Source organism: Netta rufina (genome assembly GCF_964035555.1).
Source record: "Netta rufina genome assembly, chromosome: 7".
NCBI lineage: Eukaryota > Metazoa > Chordata > Aves > Anseriformes > Anatidae > Netta > Netta rufina.
Window position 1 is genome coordinate 23,780,154 of NC_140130.1, and position 27,825 is coordinate 23,807,978.

A 27,825-nucleotide genomic window follows, 5' to 3' on the forward strand; every position below is an offset into this window, starting at 1 on the left:
GCCGTGCTGGGACAATGGGCCAGCATATTTTCCTTGTTGTTCCTCATTTGAAAAGGGTCTGGTATCTCTACTAGGTACCTGTGACATGGGGGTCTTGATTGGGGTCTCATAAAGGGCCCTGTCAGTGTGTCCAAAGGCCAGGCACACAAAGGCGATCAGTGGGTGGGGGTCTCAGCTGACCACTGAAGAAGGGAGGGGAGGGTCCTGGAGGCACTGGAGGGAGAAGCAACCCCTGATGGGAGACCTTAAAGGGGGGAGGGGGGGAGGAGGCGGCCCATTTTTGTCCCAAACTCATCAAGCACATCTGCAGAATTGTCCCAGCCGCTGCCTCCCAGTTTCAAAAGAAAATGATCGTTTGATAAACCGTCCTGATTCACCACTTTCTCACAAGGGAGGGAGACCCACCTTTGACCTCTATGATTTCACATTGGCCCAGCTCCCCCCCCATCCAATTGCTGGAGAAACTTTGAAATGCATCCCTTGCGTTCCCTCTCCTTTTCCCCTCTTTCCCTTTACACTCTTTTTTTTTTTTTTTTTTTTTTTCCCCCTCTTTCTTTTTTAGTCCCCCTCCTCCTCTTCTCCCTGCCCCCATCTTCCCCGCTTTGTAAAAAAAAAAAAAAAAGCAGGCCTACTGCTCTGGAGTTTAGGCGAGTAATTAGTAAAATCTTTTCTGCAGCACAATAAAACCACGGCGCTTGGCCCGCATATTCCCACCATTTACATACTCGCGGGCATTTGAGAAAACAGGTGGCATTCCCAGTGCATCGTGGCCGATGAAAATCATTCGGAAGGGCTGGGAGGGGAGGGGAGGGTGCTGGGACCCGCTCGCTCCTGCGAGCTATAGGAATGTGCATGAATATATTAAAATGGTTTCACACAATGCTTGTATTTTCCAACGGGAAGAGGCGTCTTCGGGATGAAAGGCGGCCGGGGCCAGACGCAGGCCTCTTGCGAGCTCTCTTTCCCACTCGGGGTTTGTTTGCCCGGACCCGGTGGAGAGGGGGCTCGTGGGGGAGGAAAGGGCGAGGGTGCTATCTCTGAAGAGTAAATCTTTGTGTGCCTCCCACCCGCTGCGGGCCCAGCAAGTCGAGTTATGAGGGAGCTGTGTCTGCAGAGGAGGGTGGAAGGGGGGAGAGCATCAGGACCTTCTGCAGAAGCCTTTGGCATTGCAGATGTCCAGAGGAAATAGCTTGTAACGGAGCATATAGCTGTGTGACCGATGGGATTTGGTGCCTGCAGCAGGAAATGACTGAGAAGGAGCTGGCCATCTTGGGCAGCATTAGCAAGGTGCCTATTAATAACAGCAACCATTCCTGCAGGACTTTTCCAGCTTCATCTTAGTGTCCAAGAACTGGCCGGTCAACGCTCGGCCTGTGCAACGTGATCGGCTCTTCCTCTCCTTCCAAGAGGAGGCTCTGCCACCAGGCTCTGCCACCAGGAGGTCCTACTGCCTTTCAGGCAGAGTCCATTTGGCCATGTTGCCTCCTAAGAGGTTCCTGGGACAATTTGAACTTGTAGGGTGTTGACAAGAGGTGCGTGGTGTCTAGACCCTGTGTCTAGAGTGAGGATCAGGGATTTCCCTTCTACTGGCTAAGAAGAAAAGGAAAGAATCAAAGTGAAGAAGCTGAACGGGAAGAATGAATGCCTAGGAACAAGGTCCTGTAGAGGAGGGGAGATCCTGGGTTCAGCCCCAGGGTTACTATTTTATTTGAGAACACTGTGGAAGGATGGAGAGGCCTTGTTGGAAAAAAACAGAAGTAGGATTTTGGCTTCTATTTATTTATTTAAGTGGAAAAGACCTTATAATCTCCAAGGGAACTGCTGTGGTTCCAGCAGGGTGATCTGGATGTCCATCTTAACCTGTGCTACAAATACAGTCTTTGCAGAAACCTCTTCTGGACAGCTGTCCTGTGCAGGTTGGTTCTGCCCTGAGGATTTACACACCTCCCCACAGTCACAGCTGCCAGGAGGAGCAATTCCAAGTCCCGTGCTACCCATCTCAAGTCCCTGCTCCCAGCACGATTTATAACCCTCTAGGGAGGAGTGGAAAGCACTGCTCAGAGTCTTTCTCCTCAGCCAAGTCAGCTTTCCTCGTCCTTTCTGACCAGGCTGTCTTTGTGGCAGGTGGGGAGAGATTGCATTACTCAGCCCTGTTAGGAGCTGGGCAATTCAGCATCCCGAAACCTTTTGCAAAAGGGTATTCTTTGCATGTCAGCTGTTCCTAAAATAGATGTGCAGAAGTAGGAAAACACGGTGATTCTGTTTCTCCCAGTTGGCCTGGCACTGATCATACTGGTGTTTGTTGTGGTGCAAAGGTCTCTAACCTTTTGTAGGAAAAATCCAAAACCCAATCGGCAAGCGGGCTTGCTTTTTTTTATTTTTAATTATTGTCTTCCCAATTCTCTGCTCCTCCCCTTCATCTTTCTGCATTTCTTAAAGAGGCAGCGGAGGGAAAAAAAGCTTTGGTTTTTGTTTGGGAAGGGGGTTAGGAAGGGCGACGTGGCCCCTGCAACCTCTCATAGGGGTGTCTTGTCAGGGCGCGGCATGAAGGGCACAAACAGATCATAACCTTTAAATGAAAATGCGATGGAGGGGAGAGATGAAAGCAGTGAAACAAATTAGATACATCTAGAGGGGGTGCTCAACTGGAGAAAATTAGCATTTCTTCCTAATTGGAGTGCAGGGCATTCCATTACAGGGTTTCATTACAAGGAGGTAAGCACTGGGCCTCTTTAGGGGATTCCCCCTTGCCCTCAGTTATTCTAAAATAAAAAAAAAAATGTATTTGGGGAGAACTGAAAAAAAGACTGAATTAATCAGAGTGAAAGTTTCATTCTGCTTCATGAAGAGGAATGATAATAAAGTACCAGTTCTCTGTTTATTAAGAGAAGGAGGAGATGAAGTCAGGTGCTAGTCCTAGTTTTTCTGAATGAAACTGAAAAGTCTGCAGGAGGCTACAGGTGACAGTAACTTTCTGATGCTAGCACTCGTCCAATTAAATTTGTAGCTGTATTCACAGTGCACTGGTTTGACCAAAGCGTAGAGTTACACGTTTTTTGATCAATATCAGTGGAGTCAATTCAAGGTTGCTTTAAACTGCATGTCAAGACTAAGCATAACTTAGAGGGAATTACAGGGAAAAAAGTTAGCATCATTGCATCTCTGCGTTAGGAGTAGGGGGAGACAGTTTCTTTGTTCCAAACAGAGAAATGCATCAGTCAGTGCTCTCTGGAAGGAGGGGAAAAGAAGAAAAGGAGACTTGCTTCAGGTATGTGGTATGCAATATATGTTGCTCTGCCAATCTACAGTTACAACATTTCCTGCTCCAGCTTAGGAGAGGGAATATATAAGCATAGGAATGTGGTTTGTAAGAAACTGCTGAGGGAAGTCTCCTGCCTACGCAGAAGGTGTTTCCTTGAAGAGTAGGAGGATGTTAGCAGCAGCAATGCCTTCATCCTGGGCTGACTCTGTCATCTGCATGCCCAGAATGAGTTTGCAGACAATATAAATTTACAGAATTTTTAAATGCAAATCTCTAACTTAACCCTTGCTGCTGAATTTTGGCACCTCCATCAGTTCTGACTGAGCAATGAGTCAACTTCTGCTTATACACAGGAGATAGCAGAGCTTAGAAACCTGTAGCCTATGTCCATGCTGAACCCTGACAGGGGATGCACTCAGTACTCATGGGAACAGATTGTGACCCTGTAAATAGGAGTTTGCAAGGTCTGACCACTAGGGTTTGAAGGCTAGAAGTCCCATTGATGTGTACCATCTGCCAGTAGTTCTGAGCACAAAAGCATTTGCTTGATTCATCTGTATAATATGTCATACCTAGTGTACAGCCCGGCTTTAGCATCTGGAGAAGTCAAACCTGAGGCAGACAGGCTGGAAGCTACGGATTCATTTGTAAAGCAATCACCTTCCTCATGTTCCCATGCACACTCCAGCTGGTGGCTATCTGAAAAGGTGAAGCAAGCCCTCTTAAATGGCGCTTTGTATTCATCATGCCTGGACGTACTTGTCATGCTTATTAGCCTGGAATCAGAGAGCATTCAGCATCCTCATTCTTGAAGGCATTTAAGCCTACACACAGAAATGTGTTCAAAAATGAAATCTGGCCACAGCCTGGTGTGTCTCAGGCCTTCAGTTAATCTATGCTGTTGATAGTTTGATGGCTTTGTGAGCTTTCTGAAAGTAGAATATTGGAGTAAAAATCAGCCTGGACATACCCTGAATTTTTAGAGTATGAATGTGAGGAGCCTCTGTTGCATGGCATGGAGCATAGCTCTGCACACAGGAATATCTTCCAGCCTAGAGAAAGCACTATTAAAACTGGGAGCATGGCTCAGAGATGAGCTTCTCCCATATTGGTTCTTGCAGACATCAGAGCAATATCTCTCATGCCAGGCCTTGCCAGCCCCTTCAATTCTCCCAAAAGATGTTTGAGAGACTGTTTAACACGAGTGAATGCATCAGAGACAGTCTGGCTCTAGATTAGTAAAGCAAACTGCTTTTGAAACACTAGGGGAGGTAGAGAGGAGATGGGAGAGGGACCAGAGAGGCTGGATTTTGGAGAGGAACATATATCTGGGACAGGGTAGGCAGGTTTAAAGGAGGCCAGTTCCTCTGAAAAGCAGGAATGTTTGGCATCCTGCGTCTCTGTCGTGAGTGGTGTAGGACACTGGAAATACACGGACAGAAGTGTGTGGCTGTGACTCTCTCCTTGGCCACGTTGAACTGGTTTTCTTTCAGAGCAGTGTGAGAGCATTCCAGACTGGAAGGCAGATTGGGAAGTCTGTTCTCTCTTTGTAGTGTTGCCTCTGTGTCCTGTGGTTCGTTCTCTAGGATTTGTCAGGTCTTCTGTACCTTCCCTCCCACCTGCAGGAAGCACAAACACTGCAACCACTTTCTTGCTATAAAGAGCTGTGGAGGGGTTGTGATGCTCCATTCACCATCTCTGCACATGCCTGCTTGTGGGATATACTTGTACAGCTTTGTAGAAATCCTGATATTTCACAAGTGTAGTGCTAATTTGGGGCCAGGTGTTAAAGCCAGCTTTTAATGTGCATTGTCCTGCCTAATGAGTAAATCTTTGCCGCCTCTCCTCTGAGATTGAGGTCTATGTTCCTCTAAGTCTAGCCGTCCATCAAAGAGGACTTGAAATGAGGTCCTGCTATGGTTTGTAGACATGGGCAGCTAATGAAGAGAGAGAGCCCATTTCCTTTGAGAAGAGAAACCTGCACCAAGGTGATTGATAGTCCCAGAGATTTATTATTGTGGGGGCTGGGTAGGGGTTTTCAAACTAGAACCCAACAGCTTGTTTTTTTCAGGAGGAAAAAGAGGTCTGGTGTGTGCATCTCCCTTCCCTCACACAGCCCCAAAAAAGCAGAAGAAAAGGAGACTAAGGAAAAAATAACTGATGAGAGGAAGCAATTACAGACTGAGCTGGACCAAGCAGCAACTGCTGCCTTTGCTGTGCTTGATCTCTGCCTCCTGGTGCAGCTGCTGTGAGTTTTGCACCTGTGCTTTGTGTAGTGACCTGCTTCACTTATCCAGACAGATTTAATGAGGGGTGGGGATGGAGCAGGACTGTTTGGTGGAATGGGTTTTCTCTTGCTTTTTATTTGAAGTCTTAATCGGAGTATCAATTAGTGCATGTGGCCAAGGTCATGTTTTCCTTCTCTGTGCATCTCCACTGGATTTTATCCTCTTTGTGGAGAAGCAGGGAGCCTGCTCCAGAAATTAGAAAAGCAGTAATTTTTCTCTAGCACCTGTCTTCTGACGGTCTCTGTATACCTCATGCTCTTTTTATGATTTTAATGTTTTCCCTAAGCCATTCCTTACTTCAGTATTGATGGCTTTCAGCTTAGCAGTGGCAAAATGTGACTGTTCAGAGTGCTCGCTGTTGGAATGGACTTCATATCCCTGAGACGTGATAAGCTCACCGTTTCCTCCCAGTGCAACCTATGGCTGGAGTCCACAGATACGCAGCATACCCTGAGCTGATGGTTGTGTAATTGTCCCTTGTGTATCCACCTGATAAAGATCAGCAGCAGCTTCAGCTGGGACGCTCCGAACTTGCTGCAGAATCGAATGCTGACATTTTAATAATGGCCCTTTCAGTGGAGGAACGTGTGAGCAAGTTTGGTTCTGGCATGTCTTCACGTGGGTGTTTGACTCACCAGGAAAAAAAAAAGGGTTCTTTTAATACTGTATTTTTGGATGGGACTTCCTAAACTCTCCGAGTGCTTGGGAATCGGTCAGGCCACGGAAGGGAAAGGAGGAAACTGTGGTTTCACACTCTTGCCCACAAAGCTGCATGTGGATGTAGAGCTTCCAGACTTGTGTTCCTTGCAGTGTTGGAGGACTGACTGCCAGCACTTGTCCTATTTCATCTAGAGAGCAATTTACTGAGGGGCAGGAGGCAGGGGGGTCCTTCATATCCCTTCATCAGATATTTCTTAACATCAGAGGACAGCGTGTTTTAGGGAATTCTCCATTCTGTTTCAGACATAGGTGTGTTCCTGAAGGGGTTTCTTTCCGGTCCCCTCCAGTGGGACTCTTGTCTCCTACTCCATTTTCTGTGCCTGTTTATTTTCATTATGCTGTCTTTAAGCCTCATAATAAATTATTCCTTGTTGTCTTGCCTTGTCCTTTCCCTTTTTCTACTGCATTTGTTTCGCCTGATCCTTTTCTAATCTTCATCTGCCTAATCTCAGTTATTACCCAAATTTGGCAGTTCTTGGCCTGCCTTGCTGCCCAGCCTGCTGTGACAGATACTGAAGATTTTGTAAATGTTGTTACAAATACTGAAGCCTGTGCTGTAATCCCATGTTTTATTATATAGTGACTTGAGGATGGTTTGAGCTCTGGTTCTTGCAAAACTTTTTCACCAGGTTTTTGTGTAATTCAGGAGCTGTGTCAGAAGCAGCTGCTAAACATCCTTATGCCTTAGATGTGTGTTTCCTGGTTGTTTAATGAAATCTCTCGTGCCTTTTTCTGCATACAGGGCTGGGGCTGTTCGTTCTGGTGGGTTTTATTTCTCACTCTGATGCTTGCTCGCAACCAAGCGTGCAGATGGAGAACCTGCAGATGGAGAGGCTTTATCCAGGATCTTGGCCTCTTAGGGGCAAACAGTTAACATGCTCCAAATGCTTAGCATGAAAACCTTGGAGCAAATCGTGGTGCACGGAGTGGAGAGCTGGCGAGGGGAAGGCTGCCTAGAGCTTTAAGGGCAAATGAACTGAGGTTGCTGCAAGCGTGTCCGTGCCGGGGCTGAAACGATCAGAGCAGGAAAGCTCGAGGAGTCATTTCATGGCTGAGTTAAACGCAGATGAGGCTTTGCTTGCCTCCTCCACAAAGCACCTGTGTCTCCATGCCTCAGTGTCCTGGACCTCTCTGCGTGCAGCATGTGGCGCATACATACACTTCTCCCCTTTCACCTTGCCTGGTCTTTAGCTTCTTAAAACCCTCTGAGCAGCATTTTCCTCCCCTCCCCTCTGCTGCAGGATAAGAATAGCTCCTTTAGACTTAATTTGGAAATTATTTGAATATTGTAGAGCAGAGGAGAATGATCTAGCACTCCGTTATTTACGTGATTGGGCTTTTTTCCCTCTATAAATGTGAACAGGTACAGCTTCTGCCTCTGCGTGATGTGGAATAAGAACTGCCTTTTGTGGCAAGATGATGAAAGTATGTACTGGTTGAGAAGTCCTCCTTTTCCTTACCACCCTGACCACTTCTTTCAACGTTCTCCTAAATTGGGAAGTTTGAATTTGGGATGTGTGTGAGTGTGTCTGTATGGGAAAAGGAGTAAGATAAAAATAATGGGCGCCTCGTGGCACCAGGAAAACCAATTCCTTCCCACCCCTACCTTTAAACTGAAACATTCTTGGGTTTTAGTTGTTCTGGCAAAACTGAAAGGATTCTCCCCTCCCCCTGACCTCCCTGGCATGCGAGGATTGCTGGCTTATTGAAAAGTCATTTTCTGTCATATATTCTAATGGAAAAGCTTAGATAAGCTCTTATTATATATGCATTTTTAAAAAAGAATACTTGTTACTGAAACCTCTGCCAGTCACGTCTGAAAATTGGGATCGGCATTGGCAGTCATGAAGCTTCAAAAATAGAAAAATATTTTCAAAATAGAGGTTTTTCTTGTTTTGCATCATGATTCTTTGAGCATTTGCTACAGATGGGCATGTATTTAGACTTTTCACCGAAGTTATGACAACTGGAGTATGCATATGATCTGAATGTGTATGATCTGAAGAGAAACCAGAGTGTTTTGGGGTGGAATCATGCAACTTGCTTCTCCAGTTTGCAGCCAGCCATGGCACTGGATCACAGTTACGTGTATAGCTTTAGGCAGCTTAGAAACTACAGGTCTGTGCCCTAGGGGTTGTGCTGCCTGTCTCCTTGCTACATATTGAGTCTCTGGGGATCTCCCTTCCTTTTGTGACTGTACCATCTCTGAGGGCTTGGTCAGCGCTCCGATGCCATCAAAAAACCACCACCAACAAAAAAACCAGACACCACTGCCTTGGAACTGCAATCATCAAGTCAGCTAAGCCAGCTTAACTTGTCTACAGCTGACCAAGTAAGACAAATATTGCTATCCCCAAAAGAACTTGCTCATTCAAAGCATGGATGCTAACAAGTCCTGACAATCAGCAGCGGCACAGTGTGACGATGGATGCCATGGTCTGGTGCAGCGCAGCGACAGAGACACTGGGAGCCAGGTGGTTTGGCCAGTTGGCAACAAGCGATGTTCCCTGTTACGTTTTGCAGAACCAAGGGTTTGTGGCAGAAAGGTAGCTGGCATAAGCGAGGTCTCCCTATGAAAAGTAATTTTGCTTTGCTAATGGCAAGCGGCTCAGCAAAGAGAGACCTTGGAGCCTTCACTGCTGTCCTCCCGTGATTCCTGGTTCTTGCCTGACTTCTGGGGCAGATGCTGGAGGATGTGAGTGACTCTTCTCTGCAATAAGAATCATCACTCTGTCATTAGCACAGTTCTTGCTATTCCGTCTGGGACCTGCAGTGTCCAGTTTTCATTCCCCAGGCCTGCTGCCTTCCCTGGTCTCAGTGCTAAGGTACTAGACTAGAAACCCTGCTCTGGTAGCGGACACTACCCCAAGCCTTCAAGAATCCGTCATGCATCGCATCCCTTCAGACGCTCCGATTGTGCATCACTGGATCTCTTTCCTCCTTCCCTGCATTTTTTGGCATCCCGCACTGCCCTGCTCTGCAGGCTGAGGGAAGGAAGCACATCGTGAGCTGACCTCCTGGGCTGAACGTGTCCCCGCTCCGCCAGGCAGAGCCGTCCCGCTCCAGCCCCCTCCTCCTGCTCTCCCCAGCCCCAAAAAGCCTTTGTCCGCCTGTCGAGAGCAGCCCCCCGTCCGTCCCCAGCGTTCCCACATGGCGCACCCTCCCCAGCAGCCCCCTCCTCATTCAGCACTTGGGGCTGAAAGAACCTCGGCTAATTACGCCGGGCTGAAAATTACCACTTTGCTGTGTTCTCCTGCTGCTGGGCCCATTTGTGTGGGGCCTGTAGTTAGAGGGAACAAAGCCCCCCCCCCGCGGAGCCAGGCAGGCCCCAAGTGTGAAGCTACAGGTACAAGCAAGAGGGGAATGAAGGGAATAATTACCAGCTTCTCCAGGTGAAAGCCCCGTTAAAACTTCAATAAGCCAATTAGGGGCCAGGGTGGGTGTTTGGGGGGGGAGAGTGTCCCCCACCTATGAGTGATTCCCACCAGGCAATTAACAGAAATCATTTCACGGAGGGGAGGGGAGGGTAAGAAATGGCTCTTAGAAATTGTGCCGGGTTGGGGGGGGGGGGCTGAAACAGCACGACCGCTGCAGTGGTCCTCGTGTGCCCCAAGCTCCCCGCTCACTGTGTGGCCTCCAAGGGTTGGTGGGGATAGGGGGAGAGGGAGGAGGGAGAGAAAACGGGAAAGAAAAAGGAATCGCTGGAGCTTTACACCTGGGCAGGCTTTGAGGGAGCAAGGGCTGGAGTTCAGAGCTGTGTGTGGGCCCGGAGCTCTGAGCTCGAGGGAGCTGCTGGATCCAGGGAGGTGGGTGAGGGGGAAGCTCAGGGTGTCTAGAGGTAGAGGTAGAAGTGCAGGAGGGTGAGAACTGAGTGCCAGGTCTTCAGAGATCTGCCTGAGATGTGTCTGCAGGTGCCAGCTGCCTTATCCCAAAAGCAAATGGTGTCTGTGAGCTTTCGTTCTTCTCTGCTGTTTAACCAACTAGTCTCGGGCTGACCTGGAAGTCCCTAGACTTCCTCCTTTTTTTCTCTCCAGGGAGCTTTCTGTGGTTGGAATAGAAACCTGTATCTCTTGCACAGCCCTCCTTTTAGACCTGCAAATGGTTTCTCAGCAGTCGTGTTCAGCAGTGATTTGTCTTCCAAGATGTATGCCCAGAAAGGAAGTTCTGTTCACAAAAAAGGCCTGGCGAGCGTGCAGAGGCAAAATGGTTTTAGGATTGTCTTTCTGCACCCTTGATGCTGTTTGGTACATGTTGTTCAGACCAGTGCCCAGGCTGCATGCTGTATGACAATTCTTCTTTGGTTAAAGACTGTACGGACCAAACACTCCATGCCTGGCAAGCCCGGAGGTTGGGGAAGGAGGACAGGTAATGAAGATTGTTGGATGTGCTATGCAAGTAACAGTCTTACACCATTAAACACGGGTTATTGAACTATTCTGTGAGTGGCCTCACTGGTTTCTAAAAAGGGATATTTTCCTGTTCCCCAGTATGAGAGAGCTGTGTGTGTGTGTCTGTCCGGTCTGGATCTCTGCCTTAGTACCATCAAGCTCAGGTTTTCTCCAGAAATGGGGATTACATTCTGTATCTGGGTGCCTGTTTTCACAATTTTTTTCTGCTGCAGGGCTGGTGAAGGGGCAGTGAACAGGGATATGGGATGACTTGAGCAGATGATACAGAGTGAGACTGCAAAGCAGTGGCTGCAGGGTGGAGGTGTCCAGGTTTGTCTGCTAATAAACTTGTTAGAGTAGGGGAGACTCCTCTACCATGCTGTGAAGCCTTTGGAGATATAAAAGGCTTATTCTGTCCTCCAGCCTGCCTGTCTCTGAAGTCTGGAGGAAGACATGAAGGTAGAAGCCAATGGAGAGGGTTGGAGAGGTGAAGCTGACCTTTCCTCTACCCTGAGGCGTACAGTAAACGGTGTGGGAGACAATGACGTGCGCGTTTCTTCTCTCAAACGTGCTGGAATTCTGCCTCAAATGTGGGACTCCTCTGTCTCAACCTGGCTTCACTACAGTGCCCTTCAGTACAAAATACAAATGGCTTCTTTCTGGGGACCGCTTTCCAGTTGTCCACTCGGGGCTCGAGGCAGCATGCGAATGAGTTATTAGCCTGTCTCTCCGTGCCCGTGTCACTGGTGCTCCTTGCCAGAGCACGGCAATTCCTGCTGGAGCAGCTGTGGTTGTAAACGTTGCGGTGTTCATGCGGTCTTCTTTACGCATTTTGCTTTCTCTCTGTGCTGGGACCCTGCTGGAGCATCCACGGGGACTGGGCAGAGCTCTTCTGTAGCTTCTCTGTGTGCTATTTACGATGCATATCAGGAGCACAGTTCAACCCTGAGCTGGCTGATGCCTTGGGACGCACTGCGGCGTGCACACGAGGCTGAAGGAAGCAACTGCAGACATGCCAGCACTTTCTAGTCTGTTTGTGGAGCGAGCCTGGTCATTTGCCTCCAGCTGCTGGTTCTCTTTGACAACATTATTCAAGGCTGAACAAAGGTGAGGCTATGCTGCCGTGGGTCTCTGCTTGATCAGGTAAACTCAGTCCTGTTATTGAGTCCAAATACAGGACTATTTTACCTGGATGCAATCACTTGGGCCTAAATAAAAGCTCACCTTTAGAGGACCCCAGATCTTCTTAGTGAGTTTGGGTAAGCAGTACAGGGAGCTGAGCAGATTGCTGCAAGCAGACTCCTGAAACCGGGCTTTAACAAGGTGCAGTCAAGATGCCTTTGAGCCTAGAATAGCAGCCAGCGATGCAGATAGAAAATATTTAAGTCAGATTGATGCATCTTGTCTTCTTCTCCTTGCATTGAAGGTCTGGAGCTGGGGTATTACATGGCAGGATGTGGGAGGAGTGTGGTACATGGGATGGGAAGGTCGGGAAGGCTCTTGAGGACTGAGAATTATGGAAAAACTTAGTCTGGTATCAAAAGCTAGCGGGTTATTGCAGGGCTGTAGTAAATTGGATGCAACTTGCACTTGTTATTTCAGGTTTTGGACAGTTGTGTGTCATCAGCCTCTTCAAAGTTTCCAGTCCTATTGTCTTCTAAATAGTTTTCTACTCTCCACGCTCCCTGTTCTGCAAAGGCACGATTTTGACTTATTAACAGCAGCCAGACTTTTGGTGTAACTGCCTTTCCTGCTGATTTTTGCTCAGTTTGTGGTTACTGAGTTGTCGGCACATAAACCAGCTGTCCTGGTTTACTGGAGATACTGACGATGCTTAGTTCAGTTTTCTGGTTATCCTTCAAGAGGTACAAAGTAGGACTAATGGGACCTGTTTGGGGTAGTGTATCTCTGGGGAATGAAGGGGCAACACCAGGCTCGCCTGCCCACCCGATCCTGGCTTTGTCCAGCATTGCACAAATAAAAGGCAAGTGGGAATTTTTGCACATTTGTGGAGAAGAAAAAAATGATGCCACACTTTTTTTTTTCCCTTCTTCTGCAAGTTAAATGCCTCTGGGTAAGGAGCACCTGCTTCCCCGCGCTGTCCCCATCCCTCTCCCTTTGCGTGCATCTGCTCTGCTGGAGAAGCCTCGCGCTGGAGGTGCCGAAACTCGCCGTGCCGAGCATCCTACCCCCTTTCTCTCCCCTTCACAATGTTGCTACTGTTGCATCTGCTCCCCAGCCTCCCGGGCTCTTCAGCGGGGGCTCCACCAAGTTTGTGTGACCTTAGCACTGCATTCATGCCGGAGGAGTTACCTTCTGTAACGATGTCAACCGATGAGGTTAGCGGGATGCTGGCGGCCGCGATAAGACATGACATGTTCTAATGATTCGCCCTAGCGAGCTGCGTGTGTGTGTTGGGGGGGCACAGAGGGGCTTGGAGAGGGGAGGTGGGGGCCCCACAGGTGCCGACAAAGACTTTGACCTTTGCTGCTATAATATCAGTGTTTCACAGGCAGGGCGGTTCGGTAACCCACTTTCAGCCCATCAAAAATTGATTTAATTGCAATTTTTTCCCCCAATTAGGAGCACTGGAGCTTAACTAATTGGAGTAATAGAGAGTAATAAGGCTCTGATAAAAAGCCTTCCTCTGCCTCCTTTGTATCTTGTGTCATCGCCTGTCAGAGGTCAGAGAGCTTGCATATTCTATTAGGCAGAGTTGCCTTCATTTGTACAAATTAGTTTACCCAACAGTAATTAAAATGCCTGTGCGGGTCGGGAAGAGCTGAATACAATTGATGGGCACGTTGGTGAAGGATTTGACAGCTCTGGTGGCCTCCCTTGCCAAAGCGTGTCAGTGCTGAATCAAAGGCTACACAAACCCACAGACCCGTGTGCTTAACCCGCGGCACCGTCGGCACCAACTGCTTTCTCTCCTCTGCTCCGCGCTCCGTTTTTTGGCCTTGCTTTCTCTTCTCCTCCTTTTCTCATCCCACTTGAGACTCCATAAAAAAAACGTTTCCCATCTTTGAGCCATCCTTTCTGTCGATGGCTTTCACAACGCTGCTGCCAGCCCCCCTGTCCTGTCTCCCTCGGTGCTCCCCCAGCTCTCCCCCCGCCTCCTACATTCCCAGCTGCGGGGCTCTGTCAAGTAATAACTTCTTTGTTTCCTGGTTCGACGAGTCTCCATGTAGAATAGTCTCCAAAATGGAACAACGATGCCCAGTTCCAAGGGGTGGGAGAGCAGGCAAGGAGGAAGGGACAGGCTCTTGCACGTGTCAAGCAGATTCTGGGTTCAAAATCTCTGAAAAGCAGAATGGGACTTGGGAAGCAATCCGTTAACACTACAGGGTGCAAGCCTTGAGCATGGTGGAAGTTGAGAAGGGGTTGGGAAGGACCAATTTCACCCAGGTTCCTTCAATGTCCGCATTGTGGGATGCCCAGCTCAGGCAGCACTTGCTCTGAAGGCTGAGTTGACGTTGAGGAAGGTAGGTAGTGTACAATGGGATTTGCACCACTGGAGCTGAGACCATTTCCCAGCTTCATGACAAAGAGAATCCTTTAGAAAAGACCGATGTGCCGCTACCTCCTTCCCCTGGTTCTTCCACATCTGTCCAGCATGGGGTAAAGAAAGGTGCTACAGGTGGGTTGAAGCTGTTGTTGGTATTTTAGGAGCAGGCATGGGACTGTTGCAGCTGCATTTTAGCCAGAAACTGCTGTTGCCAGAAACTACTACTTCTACTGCTACAACTGCTGTTGCCAGAAATGCCATGGGATCATCAGTGACCACAAGTCAGTCGGATGGACAACAGCACTGCCAAAGTATGCACTCTCTCATCCATCCCCTGGCACAACTTCTATAGTGGAGGGATGATCTCTTCTGAAATATCTCCTCTCTAGCATACAGACAGCCTGTCTTTAGGAGAGGTAGCTGTCTTTTCTAATTCTTCTTCTTTTTTTTTTTTTTAATACCTGCCCTTTCTGAAAAGGGAGTTTTAAAGGGGAAAAATATCAAAGCATCAGATGAGTTGGAAAATGCCTTGCTTTGAACAACAAAAACGGGCTGTGTTTTGAGTATGTGTGCCTAAATGCTCTGCAAAGTCAGCCTTTCTGGCACAACAGAGATGGAAGTGGTGCACAGTGGTTTTCACATGGCAGAGGAGAGCATAGTGGGGAAAGAGACTGCATCTACAAGCCTGACCAAAGCTTGGGCACAGCAGTTTTTATGGAGTACAAAAATACATCTGGTCACTGTCTGTGTACAGCAGTACCACGTACTTGAGAGGTGGGTCATCCCTGTGGTAACATATATAGGTTATCTTGTGCTTTCCACTTCCCAGCCCAGTCTCTCTTCAATCTCTGACTCTGAAAGCACTGGAAGGCAAAATAAATGACATTTATTAAGTCAGTGAGTAAGATTTATTCTGTCCTGTTTGTGTACCATTTTTTTAGCAGCTCAGTTGGAGTTATTTCTCTTTGGCAGCTGGCAGGAACAGCTGTGAAGAGATTGCACTTCTCTAGATCAGAGGTTTTTGGTGCACGCTCTGTGCTTCTAAGACAAAAAGCCCTGTTAAAAGGCAAACTGAAAGAAGCAAGCCTGGTGGAAGGTTTCCATTCCACTTCCAGAGGCTTTGGAGACAAGCTTTACGTGTTTAGCTCCAATCTGCATACTGCCAGACATACCCAAGTTTTGTTGTGTTGCTCCTTCTGCTTGGAGCAAACCCCTCACCTCTGAGAGGTTCCCAATTTGAGAGGCCTGAGGATTGAAGCTGTCTGTCTGCAGACCAGGCTCGGGGGCCCTGGGAATCCAGCCTTCCCCTTCCATTTGCTCCCAGGCTTTGACAGTTTCTCGGTGGCACCACTGCTTTGTGCGTGCTTTGTGAATGCTGCTCTCTAATCCTGGCAGCGAAGATGCCCCACTCTTCTGGGAGAAGTCTTATCTTTGCTTGCTAATGGGCTCCAGCCTTTTAAAGATAAGGTTTGCAAACCTGATCCTGCTGAAGTATGAGAGAAAATTCCTGTTGACTGAATGAAGGCAGCTTTACCCAGAAGAGACTTGTTTGTGGCCCTGAGGCCTGTACGTGATGCTGGAGAGAAATCTCTTCATCTAATGTTTTTTGTTTCCCTTTTTTCTTTTTCTTTTTTTTTTTTTCTTTTTCAGAGGGTAGGGGATAAGGACTGAGGAGGGAAAGCTGAAGTCCAGGACTGACAGCATGAGCGGGGATTAGACCTTGCCGTTCCTCCCACCTTTCTCTCCCCGTTGGTGTGCCTCCATGCTAATTTAGACCTGTGGCAACCATCAAAGCCTGGCTGCATACCTTCTGCACAAAGGGGCCTGTCTCCCACGTGAGGGCGTTCTCTGCTGGGACAAAGTCAGTTTGTCCCCCAAAAGAAAAATCTTAAGCACCCAATTGCCTGCTTGACTGACTCCCTGACTGCTATTATGTTTCTAACCACGGTAATTGGCTTTAGTAGTTATTAATGGATTATGTTTGGGGAGGGAGGGACAGAACCCAACACCTAGCTTTGTAGCTGAAGGACTCCCTGACCAAAGTGCTGCTTTCCAGACATGGGGTTTGCCTGGTGAGCTGTCAGGGTGAGTCCTTTTTGCTGGTTACACCTGAGCCAGATGTTGGCGAGAGGGGAATGTGCTGTGCTTGGTGGAGGGAAGGCAGGTGTTGAGCAAAAACCCTATTTCCAAGTGCAAAATGCTGCAGGCTTTCTTCTGTGGCCCTCATGGCTGCTGCACAACAGGAATCAGCTTTAAAAGAGACTTTTCCTTGGGCTCTAAGCTCGTTGAGATGGTTTGGTTGAGATGGTTTGGTGATAGCTGCCTTCAGCCTTAGGATTGGGAGAAACCAATTGCTCAGGTAAAACACGGAGCTGGGAGTAAAGAGTCCTGAGTTCTGGCCTGGCTTCCTCATGACTCTTCTCTGGCTTTGATCAAGTCGAATGCGTGTTCACTGCCTTGCTGCTTGGATGCCTCCTAACGCCAGCAGTGCTTCTCACAGAAGTACAGGACAAGAATCCATTCCCACTACATTAGAGGCTTGGAGAAACCATCTGACTTCAAAAGGAAGAATGTTGTAGGGGATCAACTAAATGTTTAAAAACTGCTGTTTTTACAGACGCGATACATTTCCTTATTTTGCTCTTTGGAAGCTCTTTGCTTTTGCTTTTTTTTTGCTTTTGGAAGCTCTTTGAGCTTCCATCCCCTATGTCACGCTGCAGAAGATGTTTAGGCAAAGCACAGAGACAGCTTTTATTTAAAGCAGGCCCCATTTCCTGCATTTGTGCTATCCTTGTTGCAACGACTTAAACATAGTTTTGGTATTTTATTCTCAGTAGCTGCAATAACTGTGGCTTTGTGAGAGGTCATTTATAGTTTACTTAGAAATCTTTGTATGAGCTAGTTTCTCATTTGCGTCTGAGGATAGGTAGCTGTCACAAAACAAGCACATTTTCTTGCTGCTTTAATTTAAGGATTTGTTCCTCTCTTAAAAACAAGTTTGAGGCCAGTGACTGTCAGGCAACCTCCGGAGCCAGCATGTGGAGAAGGGATGCGGCATCACCAAGAGTTCCTTGTAACGGGCCCTGCTGGAAAGTGTGAACTGAGACAAATATTGATGCCTCTGATAGAGAGTGCTTGAGCACTGGAGAGGGCATCCTGATCCAGCTTTGAAATCGGCCTTACTTTGAGCAGGTTGGATGGGAGACCTCCATTCTGTGATTGTTAGACCTGTGATGCTGCAGCCAATTCATGGTTGTGCAGTGAAGTTGTATGTGCCATGACATGAATTGAAAATTAATGGGGAATTTTCCATGGGGTGTTTCTGCAGCTGACGGCACTGACAATGTATGAAATGTCCTGAGTACAGTAAAATTTTGAAAACATCACTGCAATTTACAGCTGTTCCTGTTTTAGGCTTTCCATCCACACATGCAAATACTTTTCTGCCTGCTCTTGTGAAATGTGGTGGAATATACTGAAATAGTCTTGAACTAGAATTCAAAGCTTGCCTTGTAGCCCATGTTCTCTGTCTTGCTCACACTCTTTCTTCAGAACACGAGGAGTAGTAAGTGTTTTTGTTTGTTTTGTTTTTGAACAGCTCATTCGTGACGGGGACAGCCTGCTGTGGACACACCTCGCCTCTGAGAATCTGGGACTTTGAGAGGTGAGTGAGCTTCCATGTTATGAGGAAGGACTTGGCTGGGGAGAGGTAAGTATCAATGAGAAATGCAATGTTGGAGACGCCACAGAATCATTCTTTTAGTCTGTATAGGCAAGAGACGTTTAAGCATGAGATGTCAGGGAGACGAAAGTCAATCTGGAAAGGTGTGTGGTGGGGTGGTTCTGGTTCAGCAGGGAGCAGCTCCACTTTTCTCTCCTGGTTTATGGCACAGCCGTCCTTGATACCCGATGAAGATGCTTGTGTTGTGCTTGGTTTCTTCTCACTACCCCTGTACAATCAGAACACACCCGTTACAACTTCCTTTGCATCTTTGCATTCCTCTATCAGATAGAGGAGTGAGGAACGTGACCTGAATCCTTCCATTTGCAAACTTGTCCATGGTGCTGAGAAGCCAGATGGGAATGCGGTATCTACACTCATCTTTTCCTGGCTGGTGTTTCTGGTAGCTCGGGGAGGCGAAGGGTGGCAACAGGTTATCTGCTGAAATGACTCAGGCATGTTGTCTTCTCCCTGTCTTAATAAGCATTGGAGGTTAATTGCTCTGGCCTCTGCTTTGGGGCCACTGAGCAGTTCCTGTTTGGTAAAGGTGCTGACCTTAACAACCGGGGAAATGTCGGGCTCAAATCCCGATGCGAAACTCAACTGCTGACAAATTTGAAACTCCTAGCCTGCGGGTCTTTGTGTAATGATGGACAGATAGCAAATATTTGGCAGGATTATTGAACGGCAGCTCAACTTTCCGGGACTGGTATGCTCTGGGTAGGAGTGGCACAGCACAGATTATCAAGGGAGTGCTGTCAGGATTAGGGAGAGCTGGTGAGGTCGGGGAGGGGAGGGGTGTGGGGGACAATGGCAGAGAAGGGGCCCGAGAGGTGTCAGCAGGGCTGTATTTGGGGAAGGGAGGTACAGGAGGATTGGTGGGGATGCAAGGCTGGTCTGAAGCCAGTTGTCTTCTAATCTGTAGTTGACATAGTTTAGGTTGTCTGAGTCTACTGCATCAACTGGAAATATAAAGCAGGTTGTTTCTTTTTCTCTGAAGTAGTAAAAGTAAAGGGCTGGCAAAAGGTGCATCCTGCAAAGGACAAACTAGAGTGGGAAACACGGTTCCCCTGCATTCAGATGTGGCGAATGCTTCTTGGTGACCTAGTGCAGTGGTGCCTGGAGTACCGCAGAAGGATACAGGCTGTGCTGTGATACCCCTGCCCATCAAGTCCCTGGCGATTCTTCAATAGAGGCATCTGACAGCAGCGAGGAGACAGGCAACCCTCTCCCCCTGCCCCACAGCCTCTCCCGAGGAAGCCTGAAGAGATAATAAAGCTGTGTAGAAAATAGGATTAAGGTAATGAACAGGCACAACGGAGTTTGATCTTTCAATAATGTCAAAGCCTGAGTGACAGGCAAATAAAAAAGCCAAGGCAATCTAGGTTACTGGGCCTCTGTGGCGATGGCTGGAGTGTCAAACTTATTCTTCCCTCTTCACCTGTCACAGCTGGAATGCACCATGCCACTGGGGCTTTTCCTCTCTGGGGACCTGTGCACGAGCCGGGAGTCTTGTCAGCACGTGCAGGGCAGGAGGCTGGGTAAGGAGCACTGCTGGGAAGCTGCCATGTGATGCTTGATGTGATCGTTCATAGTGAAGGAGTACGGAGCTGTCCTTGTAGGTCTTGGCTTCTCCATAAATGGTTCTTCTTCCCAGCAAAGCTTTAAACACTTTTTCAAAGCTTCCAGTGGTCGCTAGAAGCGATCTTGGAGGGAAATGCTCATTTCTTCCTTTGGGGCTCATGCATTTTTTCTATCTGCTGAGATTCTGGAAGTGGGAGCATGGCATAGAAACTCAAAATCTTAGAGCTATACAGGGCTGAAAAACTCTTCCTATGAATAATGTGCCTATGAATGCAGATGCAGCCAGGCTCTATCCAGGCCCTAACGGTGAGATGCTTGCCCCTTCCTTGTGGTCATGAAGAGCCAGAATCTGACCCACAGAAACTGAACGTGGCAAGAATGTATCCCTGAAAGCAGAATCCAGGCAACTTCTGGCAAAAAAAAGATGATGCAGGGGAGAGTGATGCTTAAGCCATTCCTTAAAACTATAGGATCCTTTGCACCACTTTGGTATTTGATGCTGGCCAAGACCTCAGAGTTAGTTTAGTTAGCTGGTGCATGGAGGGGTGTGTAACACTGCAGCAGTTTCTGTGGCATTCTCTTCCCTTGGGTAGGTGGTCTTTTCCCCCAGCAGCTGAGAGCTGGAACATGCTACAAAAGGATTTAGAGCTTAAATAACCTTTTGTGTACTGATCTTCTTAGTTCCAGGCCAGATAAGTCCTTGGCTAGTGCTTGTAGCTGTTGGTCATGGTGTGTTTTCCTATTTATGACCTTCGCTGTTCCCTGACCCTGGGGCAGCCATTCTCATCCCTCTGAGAGAAAAGGGATAATGTCTTCACCTGGAAACATGTCCTGGGCTTTGAGAAAGGCTGGTTGGGTTGGGAGGCGAGGAGATTTTTGGTGGGGAAAGGAAATGCCTCTTGCTGCATCCCACCCCCACAACTGTCTTTCATTTCTGACTCTGCTCATGGTGGTGTTGGATCAAAGCTGGAACAGGCAGCAACAAGCAATTGTCAAAGGGAGTCGAAAGCAGGGGAATGACTGCGTAATGCCAAGACACCGTCTCTGATGGCTGAAATTCCAGCTGCTGCTACACCTGGCCCTTTCTCCTGTAATGAAGGAGAACTTTTTTTTTCTTCTTTTTCTTTTGAAGCTGACTAGCTGCACCTCTGGAGGATATATCCCACAGATGCTGCACTGTGCCACCTGATTGCCTTTAGATGTGGGGGAAGATGCTGTGTGCTTCCTGCTACGCAGGATCAAGGTGTGTGTTTTTGAGGGGGCTGTGAATAACTTCGATGATTAGAGGTCTGCACAGGAAAGGAGAAAGATGAGTAGTACGGTCCCCTGGGTACCAACCTGTGTCCTTGCATCGAGTCTCAGGTCTTGCTGACTCCTTGGCCTCTTGCAGGGTCCTTTGGCTCCCTGTACCAGTGAGGGATATGATGGCAGCTGCCCCTTTTGCTGGTCACATTCCTCTGTTCCCTGTGCACCTGTCTTTCTCTGCTTGGACCTTCCTGTCTTGTCAGGGAGTGTTAGTGTGTGGCTTAGCAAAACAGTCCATTAATGGCAAGCAAGAGAGAAGGAAACTTTCTTCAGATCCTGTTCCTCATTCTCTTCCCACCTCATGTCTCATCTGGGAGTCTAACCTCTCTCCTAACTGCTTGGGTGATGAGTGACACCACTGGTAACAGCTCCAAAGCCAGCATTTGTCCCTTGCCTGCAGAGTACCACTGCTCCCCAGCCTCCTGTGGTGGTCTGCGTGTCTTTAGGAGCCAAACACCCCTGTCAGAGATGCTTCTCCTCAAGGTAGGATACTCTGGATCTTGCTCTCAAGCAGCTCTTGGAGCTCTTCTGCCAAGCCTGATGTTTGAAGCGGACCAGTGACCTGCTGTGGTGGCCCTCGAGCTGTAAACACTTGGAGTGCACGAGTCCAACATTGTCCTTCCCTGTGACACAACGGGACAGGCGCAGGGCACGAGAGCCCTTGTGTAAACCGAGCCAAACTTAGTTGTGCCCTGCAAGCCACCCCAGATCCTCTACCTTTTAAATATCCACTCTTTGTCCATCTCCTCCCCCCTTTTGAAAGCATTTTTGGTGGAGTGTGTGTGTTGTGTTTTTTTTTTTTTTAAGAACCCTCTAATTTCTCGTTCAGTTTTTCTCCCTCTCCCGAGCCCTTTGAAAGTGGCTTTACGCCGTCACTGACACCAAACTGACACTTTGCGTTTCCCCACTTCTTATCCCTTTATGGCAACAGATGTTGAAATTTTGTATCCCTTTTATCTGTCCCTCTTTGCCCTCTTCCTGTAATTAGGTTTCCCTTGTTAGCAGTACAAAGTGGCCCGGTTTGCTGCCTGCCCTTTTGAGCCATTGTGTCTGAGCACATTTTTTTCCTCCTCTTTCGGAAGAGTTCCTTCCCCCTTAAGTAATAGGCAGGGTGTGGGCCAAAGCTGGGGCTTTTTCTTGTTTCTTTGTTCTCCATTTATCTCTGCCACCTTTTTCAAAGGGATGGGGGGGAAAAAAATACGAGTGCGTGGCAGGGGAAGACACAGAGTTGCATTTCTTGACCGCCAGGCCCCCCCTTGCTCTTCAGGTGTTCAAGGCAGGTGCCTTTGATGTCTGCAGGTTTTGGGGAGGTGGGAGGCAGAGGATTCATGAAAGTGGCTTGGGAGTGGAAGAGAAGGGAGATTCAGGTGTGTGGCTGGTGCCCTCAGCAGAGGGGTGGGGAGGTGTCATTCAGAGCAGCTGCTGAGCAGGTTAGTAATCCATATTTGCCTCTAGTGCTATTGCACCGGGGTCTTTCTGAGACAGCATAAGCACTGCCAGCGTAAGCAGCTGGCTGAAGGTTGTTAACTTGCTGCTGCTTGACCTCTGGTATGTGTTTCCATGGGACCCTCGCTAGGTTGTGTCTGTCTGTCTGTGAAGTAGGGTGGGCAAGAATTAGTTGCTGTCTCTCAAATCTCTACATTCATCTGCGGCCACTTTGGTGGCTCTTTAAACCTATTGAATGGAGGACCTTGAGCGCAGTTGTCAACAAGGAGGGAGAGCTTTAAAGCTTCTGCTTGCTCCCTGTGCCACTCTACAGCAGCAAGTGTAATCTGACAGCTGTGTGCTACGTAGCATCGAGTGCCTTGGTTGTGCCCCGTGCACCATCAGGGCTAGGTTCTGCAGGCATGGACCCAAAGCAGATTTTCGTCCAGGCTTGACTGTGTACTTAATGGTTTTAAGGGCTGACTTCTTTTCCTGACTGCTGGACGAGGTTTGTAAGCCACGTGGGGGCTAATGGTAGATGATCACCACTGATACTTTATTGTTTAAATCCAGTCCTTCTTGGTTTTGTGTCTTGTCATGCTCAGTTTTTTTCTGATGTGGGTAATGAAATGAGAATCTGCAGGTGTAGCTCTTGGTTATAAAACTTGCTAAATATTTTGACAGAATTTTTTATATAGATACTGCCTGAGATGCACAAGTAGATTTCTTAGTGTTGTGCTCTAAAGCAAGTTCTGTAGAACATCCTGTCCACCACATGGAACTCGGAGGTTTAAACAAGTTTGAGGTTTAGACAAGCTTGAGAATGACAAAGGCGATTTTGGGTGAAAGGAAGCAAACAGATTCAGAACTGAAGTTCCTAAATTGAAAGGAAAGGTAACCATCTCCAAGAAGAGGAGGGAGCCTGCTTCATCCAGGCATTAAAACTGGGTTTATCAAGTCACAGAGTAGTAGGTGGTTATCTGAGTGGGAACAGGAGAGGCAAGTAATAGAAAATATTATCCTGGCACTAATAGTAGTTTCACAGGATTTGGGGGTAGAAGACTCATAATGTCATTCTCTAGATGTAGATTCCCTTCTCCTGCCCTGTTTTTCTGTGGGTTTGTCATGTGAATAATCTTTCTGGCCAAGAAATCTCTCAGTAGACTTTGTGGGGAAAAAGGCAACACGCTCCTTTTTGGTTTGGATTTCTTAAAATGTCTGTTCTGACTGAACGAAGTCTTTAAATCACAATAACTGATCCAAAACTTGTCCGACAATGAACTAAGCAGCTTTGTGAGCTGTTTTTGCCTCAGTTAAGTGAAAGCAAATGTGAGCCCTTTATTGCCTCCACTCACTGCAGAGGGATGATCCACAGGTAACTGCCCTTCCTCAGATGGCTGCTTGTTCTCTTTTCCTATGCTGTTTCCCCATCCCCTCCACGGACAGCTTTGTTTACCCTTCTTGAAGCATCAGTTCTGAGTTTTCCCATTTATATGTCCTTTGTTTAACTGAGAACATAAATGCCATGCCTTCTCCCTAAAATTCAAGGGAAAAAGGTTGGTGAGGTGACAGACTGAAGTCTGCCCTAGGGGAATTAGTCTTCAGGCAAACCCTCTTGTGGTCTGTTCCTATTAAATCACTTTGACACAATGACTGTCTTTGGATTTCTAATTTGGGTTTTGGAAGCCCCTCCCTTTGCAGTAAGGTAGGCAGGATGAAGAATTTGGATGTAGATATTGGCAAAATAAAAGCAGATCCTTCTTCGTGGAGCTGCTGATCCCAATTATGGTTTGAGGAGCAAGACTAGAGGTAAACAGTTCTTCTGCCTTCAGGCATGAATTAATAATCCCTTGACAGGGCTGGAAGGAGATTCCTGCCCCAGTTCTGCAGCTCAGAACCATAGGATTTGATTCCCTTGCTCTGAGATCTCGGGCGTTGTTGGCAGCAGGACACCGGGTCTCCAGCCAACTACTTGAGCCAGTGCTGGAGGAGGCTGGCTGCTGCAGGGAGCCTCTTAAGTGGCTCTCTCCTGGCTGACTGCTCCCCTTAGCAGTTCTGCAGTGTTCAGAGCTCCGTCTCTTTTGTTTATAATGGATAGCTTCGGTCTTACTGTGCAATTTATTTCCCGTGGTGTGCATGCCTTCTCAAAACAGTTTGGGGCCTTGTGGTTCTTTACCGTTTTATTTATTTTTAAACATCATCTTTCTAGACCCTCCATTACAGAAACTGGACATCTTCTGCCTTCCTTTTGATAAAAGGGCTCTGGTGCATCTCAACCTGAAAGTAAAACCATCATAAGAGGAAGAGCATACAGGTGTTTATCCTTGATCTTTTCATCCCCATTGTGGTCTTGGCCCTCTCGCACTGTGGTTGAGCATGAGGCCAGCTCCTGCCCTTTGGATGCGTGCATGTCCAGGGCATGCTGTGGCCTTTGCACTCCTGTTCAGGCGTATTTATGACAACTTTACAAGGCCCCAAACAATTGGAGAGCGTGGGTGGGGGCTGGACACTCCAAACGCATCAATCAGTTTCATCCCTCTGAGGCAAAGCAAAAGCAATCTTTATTTTTCCCTGGGTTGAGAGAGAATCAACAGAGGCAAGAGAGAAGAATGGGAAGGAGTGAATGAGGAACCCCCTCTGCCACTGGCTAGCGGTAGCTCATTTAAACAGATGGCTTTGTTTTGATTTGGACTCTCCATTTTTTTGTCTCCCCACTAAAGGAGACCTGCAGAGCTCTGTCCAGAAAGGGAGCAATACAGCCGCCTGTTCCCACACAAGTGGGGCGAAAGGCGAGAGGCTTTGAGAATTCCCTGCTTCTTTTCCTTGCCTCCTTCTTTTTCTCTTCCCCCAAGAAATCACAGTTTGAGAGAATTCCCCCCTACTCCTCCTGTTGGAAAGAAAGACAGAGAAGACATTCTTGACATTCTTTGCAGAGAAAAGGGGTTAAATGTCTGAATTTGGGGGTCACCATGTTATACAAATTGCAATCTAATCGTTTTTACAAGAACACACGTGTGCTAAGAAAAGGAGCCATGGACAAGAAAGAAAAGGGGACAGACAACCTTTTTTGTCCTATCTTTTTATTTTTTTTTCTCTCCAAGGTTTTGGACTATTGTCATGTCCTGTCTCTCTCCCCTCCTCACCCCCGAGAGGGAGAACATTGGTTTTATAGTTAAATTGCTTCGTAAAGCAGAAGGGCTTGGTGCCATTTCTGTTTGTTTTCCCAAATAAAAGCCCCAGCAGGGTCTCTTTTGCACCGTTGTGGCTTTATTTGAAGAAACTGCCTTTTTCCCATAGCCCAGCGTGTCAGTTTATCCTCTGAACTTAACCTTACGGGAACCCGAACAACAAAAACTCACAGGGTCTCAGAGCTGGAAAGGTAAAGAAATTGTATCTTTTTATTGGACCATTTAAAGCGTGTGTGGGCCAATTCAGAGAAAGCAGAAGAAAAGAAGGCAAAACTCCCTCTTCTGTCTCTTCCCCCCGACACAATCTCATACCGACGTTGGTGTCATTCCCCCCTACTGCCTCAAGGCCCTTCAGCTGCGCTGGGGAAGCTTGAGAGAGGCATTTCTCCCGAAAATCACTTATAATGGCATCTCAGAACCATTTCACATGGAGGTGCGCCCCCAAAATTCCCCAATTCACACCTCCCTGCAGGATTTAGTAACCTTGGCTAAGCACGGGAGTAACCTTGGGTTAGGATAACTATGTGAAGAATCGCTTTGCCAAGGAGCAAAAGCTTCTTTTCCTTCTCCCTATGTACATTATAAATGTTGTTTGACCAAGTCCTTCCCTTAGCATAAGCTGCTGCATCCCCTGGGTGCCTCAGCCCCAGCTGTAAAGCACCTGGAAGAGACAACAGCTGAGCTCTTCCCTTCGGTTTTGGTGCTCTCTCCAAGTTGGATGACAGGACTTACACAAATGCTGCACCTCCAGCTAATTGTCTTTAAATGGGTTTTGTTTCCTTTCTCTGGTGCTCAGTTCAGATATCCCACTGTTTTGAACTGAACAGTGCTCTTTTCGGTAAATATTTCTTGGTATTTTTTCCCCAGTAAATACTTCCCAGCTGGCTTGTTGGAAGTAGTTACTGGGGCTAAAATATGAGTTTAGAGCATTGCTTTCTTTCTGAACCGTTGCCTGCTTATGCGCAACGGCTTCTCTTCTTTGATGGATGATCACAGCTCACAGATGAGGTTTCCAGAGAAAATGAGTATGTCCTCAAATTCAGGCATCTCTGTTTTCAGCAGATGTTCTGAATTCAGCAGTTTCCTAGAAGGCACTTAATGCTGAATTTGTTTGCTGCGTATTTGTCAATATCGGTGATAGTGAATCAGGGTCGCCAAAAATTGAGGGTGGGGAGAAAAGCGTTCATTGCTTCAACCCAGCTTTTGGATTGTGGTTCATCTCCATCAGAGAGAGCTGGCCAGGACCTGCAGCAATTGGGCAGGGTGCAGGGATGGAGGTACAGGCTTCAGGATTCCAGTTATCAGCAAGGTCTCGGGGAAATTTTGAGTTTTTACAGTCACACAAATGATCATTGTGGCCTGGGAGGCTGTAGATGGCTTCAATTTCATGACGCTTTGTGATCTTCTCTATGCCTCTTTGAGTCTTTTGCCCATGTAAGTTGTCAGAAAACTATCAGTGATGTGCTGGTGAATCTACTGTCGATTTTTTTTAGCTCCTCAGTGATTTATCTTGATCCTTTTTGGCTTTTCAAGGATTAACTGTGGGTTTTGCTCCTTAGGAAGCAGAAGCTGTTGTGGACTGGGCTTTGAGGGCAGGGAGCAGATGCGATAATGGAGAATTTGTGGACACACAAACTTTGAGGGAAATATTAATCGCATTCAGTATCTTTATCAATTTAAGTGCACCCATGCCAAAGCTCTTAGGTCTTCTGGTGTACGTGCCCAGCGTTCAGCACAGTGGGATTTTCCCCTGGTGTCAGGCTATAAGTTCTTTGCTGTAGCAACTAATGTGTTGTTCCTGTAAACTGCTGCTGCACGCAGGTGCTGGGCCTCCCAGATGAAAGCTGTTTTGGCTGACCTGTTCTTGGGGCAGGAGAATCGAACTGATTAACAAACCAGCCAAACGAGGTTTACTTTGCCACAGTGGCTTGCAAGTGTCTGTGCTCCTTTTCTGCCCACTAAGAAAAGTTAATCTTGGTGTTTTTGTTTTTTTTTTTTTTTTTTTTTTTTCCTTCTTTCTTTTCTGTTGCCTGGTCTGGAAAGAGAAGCAGGGGGAGGAAAACAGTTGTGACTCTGATTGCTGGGATGCTCAGGTACCCCTGTGGTGAGGTGTGAAGGCATGGTGCAACATCAGGAGCAAAGCATCTGGGTGGTGTTTGGTGCTGCACAGAAATTTCTGAAAGGCTCTCTGGTTTCTCTTGTCTCTGGGGTCCTTTGATGCTGCAATTTTTCTCTCGGAGGGCTCCAGCCTGCCAATAAAAATTGCTGCCATCTTGCAGCACTGCAACCTGAAGCCTGGTCTGGGAGGTGGAAGACAAGCTTCTGTGTGGCCAGGCTCGCTCTGGGTGTTACAGGAGCTTGCCAGAAGTGGGAGATTGTGAGGACACCCACTTCAGGAGCCCGAAAGGAAGAGGGCTGGCCCCAGCAGGTTAAATA

At 47.6% G+C, this 27,825-nt stretch overlaps 1 protein-coding gene across 1 annotated transcript in view; it reads left to right on the top strand.

The window, feature by feature from the left end:
- FBXW4 (F-box and WD repeat domain containing 4) overlaps positions 1-27,825 on the top strand; it is a 57,948-nt gene that overhangs the window by 26,392 nt on the left and 3,731 nt on the right. The window contains 1 exon segment of the mRNA XM_084290558.1: positions 17,765-17,830. Coding sequence (XP_084146684.1) covers positions 17,765-17,830 — 66 coding nt within the window.